Source organism: Myxocyprinus asiaticus, chromosome 50 (genome assembly GCF_019703515.2).
Source record: "Myxocyprinus asiaticus isolate MX2 ecotype Aquarium Trade chromosome 50, UBuf_Myxa_2, whole genome shotgun sequence".
Taxonomy (NCBI): Eukaryota; Metazoa; Chordata; class Actinopteri; order Cypriniformes; family Catostomidae; genus Myxocyprinus; species Myxocyprinus asiaticus.
The window spans coordinates 25,249,569-25,259,568 of record NC_059393.1 but is presented as its reverse complement, the minus strand read 5'-3'; the positions used below and the strand labels follow the sequence as shown (position 1 = coordinate 25,259,568).

The following is a 10,000-nucleotide window of genomic DNA, read 5'->3' as shown; positions in this document are numbered from 1 at the left end:
TCTGTGAAAGAGAGAAAAAGACAATTATAACTGTGAGAATGAGTGAATTAAATTGTTGTGATGTGTTTCGACTCACGTTGAGCAGCTGGTTGAAGGCGAAATGAAAGCCGGATTTATAATCTGTGGTTCCTTTGGCTTGCATCTGCTGCACGGCTTCTTTGAAGATCTTCTTATTGCGAACGTTTGCCTGAACCAGATGCCTAAAACACGGCACCACCGCTTCCGCCTTCTCATTAAACTGATGAAGAAAAAAACAGATGATTGAAATTTCAATAAGAAGTTATAATGACACTCGTTATCTATAATCCAAAACACATGCTGCGATCAGAGACTGCGGTGTAGCACCACTGACCCTGGCGACGTTGACGTAATCATCGTCAGAAAGCGTGTCGAGCATCTCGGTGACTGAAGCTTTAATCAGTTTGAGAGTGAGACCGCTAACACTGCCGCTCCTGTGAGGAGGAACACGTTATTACTGTAATAAAACACACAAACACACATTTTAAAACAATCACAGACACTCACACGTCCACGAGGATGACCATGTCTTTGGGTGACGACGCTCCTTGAATATACCTGAGAAAAACAGCGACACAAGCCTCAGTTTCAAGATCAAAGTGTTCACAGGTGAATTTGAGTCCCTCCTCCAAAACACGCATTGACCAATCACAGCCTGGAAAGTTATTTCCTGTTGCCCACATATAGAGAATCAATGAACACTCTAGAAAAGTTCAGAGAAAAGAGAGGAAGTTGTTTACCAGGGTCTCCGTCGTACATCGTACAGGTCAATCTTATCTGGCGCTCTCCATGGAGCCGCTACAGGAAAATAAGAAAAAAACTCACATTTTATTAAAAATTTTTAAGTTTTTTGTTTTTAAATCAAGCGTTACATAATGTGAAGCTGTTTCAGCACTGATGGCTTACTGCTTTATTTGTTATAAATAATCGTATCTTGCTGTTTGCATTCAAGTTTCAAATAAAAAGAGAAAATAATTAAATGAGATTAAGTGCCTTCCATTTGTACAGGATTTAAATCAATTAATTATCTAAAAATACTGTAGCTATAACCACGTGGTTATTTAACAAATACATTTTTTTGTTGTATTTCCAGCAAAAATAATGATATTGTGATATACTGTATATTGTTATGGTGATATAAAATTACTTCTGTACTGTAAAAACGGTTTGTAATTTTATTGGGAAAATAATCTAAAAATGCAAAAGTAAAAAAAAGAAAAAAGTGTAAATTGGTTGACTTGGTTAACCTTACCATGCACGCTGAAAAATGTTCTTTTATTTTTAAATATTTCATTTTTAAATGTATAACTAAATACACTTTTTAAAATATAATCTTTATATTAAAATACACATGTAATGTTACGGTAAAATATTGTAATAAAAAAATATGTTTTTAGAATTAAAAAAATATGTTTTGCCTCATATCTAACTGTGAAAATTCACATTTTATATTTAATTCACTGGATTATCAAAAAATAAGCAATACCACATTTTTCATGTATTTCCAGCAAAAATAGCTATAGTGTGATTTGTATTGTTATTATGGTGAAATAATTTTTTTATTTTTATTTTAATGGAAAAATAATCTAAAAATGCTCAAGTAAAAAAATAAAATAAAAAAAAAGTAAATTGGTAGTTACCTTACCATGTATGGTGAAAATGTATAATTATATCATTTTAAATATATAATTAAATATATGTTTTTATAAAATAAAAATAAAAAATTATGTAATTTTACAGTACCACTTTCCTTATAGTTAACAGTGAATATGTACAGTATATGTTACTTCTAAGATAAACTATTGTTAAAATGTTTGTAATAAACAATAATCAGACAGTCGCTGTGATCGCATCTGATTATATTTTATTAAAACAGTCATGTTTTTTTCTTATTTTTGATTTCAGTTACGTGCATTGAGGTGTTTTGTTACATTATAAGTTGTTTAGTTAATGTTTACTGCATTATTTTAGCATCACATGTGTTGCTCTGATGGGGTTTGGTGTCTTGATGAAATTTAAGTCATTATGTGGTCTTTTGTTTCACCACATGTTATTATGACTGTTGTACAACCCCAATTCTGAAAAAGTTGGGACAGTATGAAAAATCCTAATAAAAATAAAAAGGAGTGATTTGTAAATTATATTCACCCTTTGCTATATTGAAAGCACTACAACTACACATTATATGATGTCTTTCCTTGTGAATTTCATAGTTTTTTTAATGTACAGTCATTTCAAATCAGATGATTGCAACACGCTCCAAAAACGCTGGGACAGTTGAGTGTTTATCACTGTGAAACATCATCATTTCTTCTAATAACACTTATTAAGCATTTGGGCACTGAAGACACAAGTTTGTTAAGTTTAGAAAGTGGAATTTTCCCCCAGTCATCCATTATGCAGGTCTTCAGCTGCACAATTGTACGGGGTCTTCATTGCTGTATTGAGTGCTTCATAATGCGTCACACATTCTCAATTAGAGATGTTCAGGACTGCAGGCAGGCCAGTCTAGCACCCGCACTCTCTGCTCACACAGCCATGCATTTGTAATGTGGCTTGAAGTTGTCCTGCTGGAAAATGCAGGGACGTCCCTGGAAAAGATGGTGCTGGATGGCAGTATATGTTGCTCCAAAATTTGTACATATCTGTCTGCATTAATGGTGCCCTCACAGATATGCGAGTTACCCATGGGCACTGACACACCCCTGGCCCATACAGACACTGGCTTTTGGACCTGACGCCGATAACAGCTTGGATGGTCCTTTTCCTCTATGGCGCGGAGAACACGATGGCTGTGTTTTTCAAAAACGTTTAAATGTGGACCAAAAAAACACAGTTCCACTGTTCTACTTTCCATTTAAGAGCCCAGAGAAGTCAGCAGCGCTTCTGGACAGTGATGATGTATGGCTTCTCCTTTACATAGTAAAGTCTTAACTTGCATCTGTGGATGCAGCAGTGAGTGGTGTTGACTAACAAAGGTTTACTAAAGTATTCCCAAGCCCATGTTCTTGATATAGATGAATGATGTTTTTTAAGACAGTGACGTCTGAGGGATCGAAGTTCACGCACATTCAGAAGTGGTTTTCATCTTGCCCTTTACACACTGAGGTTTGACCAGATTCCTTGAATCTTTTCACTATATTGTGCACTGTAGAGGGTGAAATGCCCAAAATCCTTCCAATCTGTCTTTGGGGAACATTGTTCTCAAAGTGCTGGATTATTTGCTGAAGCTGAAAGTCTTGAATGATCCTTGCTCTTGAAGGACTAGGCTGTTTTTGGAGGCTCCTTATATACTATGACACGATTGCCTCAGCTGTTTAACATCTCCTGTTTCACATCGCCTAGTTATTTCAACTCGTTGAATTGTTATCAGTCTTAAATTGCCCCTGTCTCGACTTTTTTGGAGCGTGTTGCAATCATCTGATTTTAAATTACTGTACATAAAACAAACAATGAAATTCACAAGGTAAAACATCCTACAATGTGTAGTTGCAGTGCTTTCAATATAGCAAAGGGTGAATATAATTTACAAATCACTCATTTTTGTTTTTATTAGCATTTTTCATACTGTCCCAACTTTTTTGGAATTGGGGTTGTACATGAATTGTGCATAAAAGTGCATAAAAGCAGATTCGTTTTAGTTCCATTAAATTGGTATATTAACATTTGATCATTTAATGATAAATACGGTAGTTAACTGTAATTAACATGTTTTTTTACAGTGGTATAAGTTAGGTCACAGGTTTACCTGGGTAATATCTCGTGACTCCTGTGGCGCTCCCAAACGCTTGCCAGAGCAGCGACGGGTCGTCTCTACTGTTTTCCATAAAAACTCTCTCTAATGCCTGAGTCCAGTTCAGCTCGTTCAGAATCACTGGAGCTACACATCAGAGACACACATGAAATCTCAGATATTGTGCTGTAATAACTGATGTAATAACATTAGTCTGGTGTCTCACCTCCTTTATAGATGTCCGTTGGGATCTGTACCGCAGTGTGAGAGTAATTCACATGGTTTTTAAAGTTTGGGTCGTAAACGAAATCCAACTTCAGCGACATTTGAGAATCAATGTCTTCACCGTCCTGTCGTGAGCAAACATTACACATAATCACATATATTCAAATACACACACAAACATTTAATATCACTCCATCATTTTAGCTTGAGTCTGATCTTCAAAATCATTGTCACTTTCATTTAGAAAAGATTACAGATTGAACAAGATTATTTGTTCATATTTTATTAAATGAGTGAGAAATATCATATAAATGTGATCTCAAACAAACATTAAACACTCATGCAGATTCAGACGTTTTTTACTTTAGTGTTATAGTAACCAATATCCAAACAGAAATGTTGTATGAAAGTGCATTTCCAATAAACACACAAGGAAAGCATCATTTTCCTTCTTATCACCAAAACCTCTCTTAGAATAGTTATCCAATAAGAATAAATCTTTTAGTTTTGTACCATTAAATGGACCCCATTTTTAATATAAAACCTCCAATAATTATGGTTGGCAGAACAAATCTGATGAAAATCTCTATGATTTGTAATATTCATCTTATAAAAGTTTTTAATGTATGCAATAAAGAGATACATTATTGACTCACATAGTCCATCTCTGCCTTAGAGTTATAATATTCAATATTCTCCTCCTGAAATAAACACACAGAAACACACAAATACAAAAATAATCTACTTAAAAAATAATAATTGTAATTTTAATTACCCAAAAATAGAGGTAGACCAATATATCAGTTTACCGATTAATCGATGCCGATAGTTGCGTTTTGAAACTATTGATTAGCGGCATAAAACTAAACCGATAGTTAGCTGCTGATCGTTTTTTGTTTTTATTTGCTATATTTCAATCGTTCATCATTGACCATTTTTTTTATTTTATATTATTTTCTCCCCAATTTGGAATGCCCAATTTCCAATGTGCTCTAAGTCCTCGTGGTGGCGTAGTGACTCGCCTCAATCCGGGTGGCGGAGGACGAATCTCAGTTGCCTCCGCGTCTGAGGCCGTCAATCCGTGCATCTTATCACGTGACTTGTTGAGCACGTTACCGTGGAGACGTAGCACGTGTGGAGGCTTCACGCTATTCTCCGCGGCATCCATGCACAACTCACCACGCGCCCCACCGAGAGCGAGAACCACATTATAGTGACTACAAGGAGGTTACCCCATGTGACTCTACCCTCCCTAGCAACCGGCCAATTTGGTTGCCTAGGAGACCTGGCTGGAGTCACTCAGCACGCCCTGGATTCTAACTCGCGACTCCAGGGGTGATAGTCAGTGTCAATACTCGCTGAGATACCCAGACCCCTAACATCATTGACAATATTAATCCATATTTATCCTCGCTTCAATGCATATTTTGTTATTTTGATTAGATAATCAAGTGTTAAATGCTAAATTGAAGCAATGCAAAGAAAAAATGTGACCTTATTCCTCATTTAACCTCATTTGTTGAAATATATATATACAGTATAACACAAAACCGTTGATCTGGTGAATATACAGGCAAATCAAAAGCACAATTTGGTAAATAGCCTTCTTGACTATAGAGCACTATAGAGCCAAGTCTCAGTCATTCAAAATAAGAGAGTGTTTTGGTCTTTTTTTATGGTTAAAATTCACGCGTTATGCACCAAATCTTTATTTTTATTTTATTTTATTTTATTTTGGTCGAACAATAAACTGCATGAGTGATTTTTCTTAAATGTTGGGCTATAAGGAAAGACTACAATTTTTTTATTTTATTCTATAAATAAATTTTAAAAATGATCTGCCGATTAATCGGTTATCGGCCTTTTCCACCACCTTAGTTATCGGTACCGGCAAAATCTACTATCGGCCGACCTCTAACCAGAAAACAAAATTCAAACATCATCCACAGAATAAAACGTCTCATTTAACAAGTAATTCACTTTTATAAATGTCTTTTTACAATGTGTACCACACATTCAAATAATGAACTGAAAATAACATTAAATATAACATAAATAACAACTTTACGATTTAGATTAAATGAGTGACGTCACAAACTGACCTTGATCCCATCCTGCCAGCGATGATCTTTCTGCAGACGCTCCGCTTCACTCGCCAGTTTCTAATGGAAAACAAACCATCAACGTTCATCCTAAACCAACAGTGTGTGTTTATATGAGTGTGCGTGTGTGTGTGTGTGTGTGTGTGTGTTTTACCTCTAGAGCTTTGCGTTTCTTGGCCAGCAGTCTCTCGATGTCTGTTGCGACTTTCTCTACGATGTCTCGTGGGTTATTTCTGACCACACTGAACTGTCTTCTCTTCTCATTGTAGATCTACAACAACAACAAAACACACTGAAATTCAATAAACATCATACCTGCATAGAGATTCAATACTAAAGTCTCTAAAACAGAATATTCAACAGCTGGAGGAAACCCAGAGAACTTCCTCTCAGCACTGACACACTAAAAATAGCCTCCGTTTTCAGAGTTTCTTTCATGTTTTAACGAGTGTTTCTGCTGTAATCCAGCAGTTTGACAGAAGACGCCTCATTAACCTGCTTTAACTGCAGAACAACACAGATCATTACAGCAACATCACAAACACACACTCACTGACAGTTTCTACAGTGTGTGTAACTGTGTGTGTCAGTGTATCTGCAGTATCATTATAATCTCTGTGACAGATTTCACTGGAGTTGTTCATTGTTTTGGGAATAATGAGCACATGTTTGACAGACACACACACACACAGTCTTACCCCTTTGAGTTGTTGAGCTCCGCTGATGTGCTGCAGGACTCTGTCAATCTCCTGTTCAATGCGTCGAGCCCAGTGCATGATCCTACACAATACACACACACACACACACATTAAATTCAGTTTGTGCTGTATCTTTGACTAATAACAGTTGAATAACACACTGTGTGTTTTACTGCATCACTGTAACAATTACACACAATAAACACACAAAATCAATCAGTTTTATCATGAAACAATGGATATCAAACCCTGCATGTGGTCTCAAATTATTAAAATTGTTATTTTTTTGTCTTTTGACAAACTAGTCCTTTAAATTGGTTAATTTTATAATTCATTCCTTTTAGTCCATTTCAATTGGACTAAAATAGCAAATTAATTTTAATTATCAAAAATAAAGATTTTGCTGATGATAATGTGTCATACTGTAACAGACAAAATTTTAAACAAATATCCAACCAAGCAACAATGTTAATTTTTACAGTTTTTGGTTTTAGTTATTTTTTTATTTTATTTTTGTAACGAAAATTTCATTTATATATTTTTATAATTTTTTAATTCATGAATTTTGGAACATTTTATCTGGACTAAAATTGTGAATACTTTTAGTTGCCAAAAATAATTTTGTTGCAAAATAACCAAATTGTGCCAACTGTTAATTATCCCAGTAACAATGATAATTTTTACGTTTTCGTCATTGTTTATTCATAGTTTGTCAGTTTCTTAATTTTATAATTCATTCATTTTAGTCCATTTTACCTTGACTGAAATTGCAAATAATTTTAGTTGTCATAAATATCAATTTCATTGCTGATAACGTGCAAAATGACAGAAAACGTGTCAAACTGTATCAGACAAATATTTTTACCAAACATTCAACCCAGTAACAGTTCATTTTTACAGTTTTTTTGTTTTGTTTTTGTAGTTAGACAAAAATGTCCTTAAAATGTGCTAATTTTATAATGAATTAATTTTCCCTTTACTAAAATGGCAAAAAAATTAGCTGTCAAAAATAACTATTTCGTTGGCGATAATGTGCAAAACGTCAAAAAGGAATAAAACTATAACAGAAAAAAGTTTATGCAAATATTCAACCCGGTCTCAGTGCGAGATGTCAAAATCGTAAGAGAACTTGTACAAAAACGTCCAACTTTTACTCCCATAGAGAAAAATAAATGAATCATATTGCGAAGATTTTTCCGAAATGTAACCCCTATCCCAAATCTAACCCTAACTGTAAAGTTTTACCCCTTAAGATGAACGTATACTTCGGTTTTCCACATGCTTGTACATTTTGCGAACAGTGCTCGTGATGCAAATTCTGTCATCAGCACGTCCACACGGACATTCTGCGTCATTGTTGGCGCATACACCTGCCACTGACTGCGCTAAAAGAGTATCAAAGCAGTTGTATTGCGTTAAACGCGCTCGTGGTCTAAAGAGTTTACTTCAAAGGCTAATCACTCGACTGTACGTGAGAAAATATTCCTGAGCCTTAACCGACAAAACTCAAACCAAACATCGAACCCGGTCTTATGGCAAGTTGTAATAATAGTTCAAGATGGCGAAATCGTAAGAACTCGTACGATTTGGCTCATACAAAAACAGACAACTTACGCTCCCATAGAGAGAGAAAAAAACGAACCAACGAGCGACGTTATGACGATTTTTCCTAACTCCTAACCCAAACCCCAAACCTAACCAGGAAAAAATATCATGGCAATACGAAGTCGTACCTTTTCGTACGAGCCAAGTTGTACGATATCTTCTGATTTCGCCATCTTGTATGAGTTGTCATGAGACTATGATAGTATATATTGTTAGCTGAAACATACATAAGTATGTTTTAATTAAAACATTTAATTATCGGGGGCCTGGGTAGCTCAGCGAGTACTGACGCTGACTATCACACCTGGAGTCACGAGTTTGAATCCAGGGTGTGCTGAGTGACTCCAGCCAGGTCTCCTAAGCAACCAAATTGGCTCGGTTGCTAGGGAGGGCAGAGTCACATGGGGTAACCTCCTCGTGGTCACTATAATGTGGTTCTCGTTCTCGGTGGGGCGCCTGGTGAGTTGTGCGTGGATGACGTGGAGAATAGCGTGAAGCCTCCACATGCGCTACGTCTCCGCGGTAACACGCTCAACAAACCACATGATAAGATGCGCGGATTGACGGTCTCAGACGCGGAGGCAACTGAGATTCATCCTCCGCCACCCGCATTGAGGCGAGTCACTACGCCACCACGAGGATTTAGAGCGCATTGGGAATTGAGCATTCCAAACTGGGGAGAAAAAGGGGAGAAAAAAATAAACTTTTATTATCAACATGACGTATGTTTTTCATCTTGTCTTCATTATGGTCAACAAACATTTTCGTCATTAATTTTATTGACAGGATTAACACTGACACTTTTAAATTCAAGGTTCACACACTTTTTCACCAACGTACTAATGTGACTTTTGCAGTCCTTTGTGTTTATTGGATCATTTAAAAATAGATTTAAATGATTCAACTTTTTAGTGTATAGATGTCTCCAAACGTCCTGAGATTTGAATGTAGTTAAATGATGAATTGCTCAGAGAACAATATCTGGCCAATGAAATATATAAACCACAGCTTCTAGAGAAACATCTTTTCACTCTGGAAATTTCCCTAATTTTTCCATGACTTTTAGGGTTTGATTATGACTTTCAAATCAGTCTTTTTCTGTGATGCATCTCTGCAATATGCTGCTTCTACCTTATAACTTTAAATCTTTTGAAATCCAATTACAAAATCAATAACAGTGATCAGCGCTGATAAATGTATTGTCAATGACCTGAGCTGAACTGTCTTCTGTTCATAAAACACAGAGTATCAGTGACAGAATACAATATAAAATCCTCACCGGTGGCTAAACCAGTCAATATAATCAATATACAGAAAGTGATGTTTATATTGTCCACAGACAGACAGATTTACACACTAGAAACAAAGTGTCAGAAACACAACTGCGGACGAACAATACATCGAAAACCTCCTGATATACAGATACTTCGCCACTAAAGCTACTGTGAGGTCTCGTTCATAACACGAGGGTCCGTTCAGCTTCTTTAAACCATCGGTTCTGTTACAGAAACCGTGTGTGCGGTTGAATCTCAACCCTGCAGTCTGATCATAAATATCGCCTGTTTCCACGACAACAGATCTGTATGTGATTGCAGCTCGACTGCAGCTCGATTATATTA

General features: G+C 36.0%; 1 protein-coding gene across 4 annotated transcripts in view; it reads right to left on the bottom strand.

Moving 5' to 3' along the window:
• LOC127439111 (voltage-dependent calcium channel subunit alpha-2/delta-2-like) overlaps nt 1-10,000 on the bottom strand; it is a 41,726-nt gene that overhangs the window by 21,529 nt on the left and 10,197 nt on the right. For all 4 annotated transcript variants that reach the window (XM_051695176.1, XM_051695174.1, XM_051695173.1 and 1 more), the window contains 11 exons: nt 6,777-6,858; nt 6,233-6,349; nt 6,079-6,138; nt 4,633-4,677; nt 3,978-4,101; nt 3,767-3,898; nt 759-816; nt 526-576; nt 353-452; nt 77-238; nt 1 (listed from right to left, as the gene is read on the bottom strand). The exon at nt 1 is cut by the window's left edge and continues 110 nt beyond it. In XM_051695176.1, the coding sequence (XP_051551136.1) occupies nt 1; nt 77-238; nt 353-452; nt 526-576; nt 759-816; nt 3,767-3,898; nt 3,978-4,101; nt 4,633-4,677; nt 6,079-6,138; nt 6,233-6,349; nt 6,777-6,858 (932 nt within the window). The remainder of the gene's footprint in view (nt 2-76; nt 239-352; nt 453-525; nt 577-758; nt 817-3,766; nt 3,899-3,977; nt 4,102-4,632; nt 4,678-6,078; nt 6,139-6,232; nt 6,350-6,776; nt 6,859-10,000) is intronic.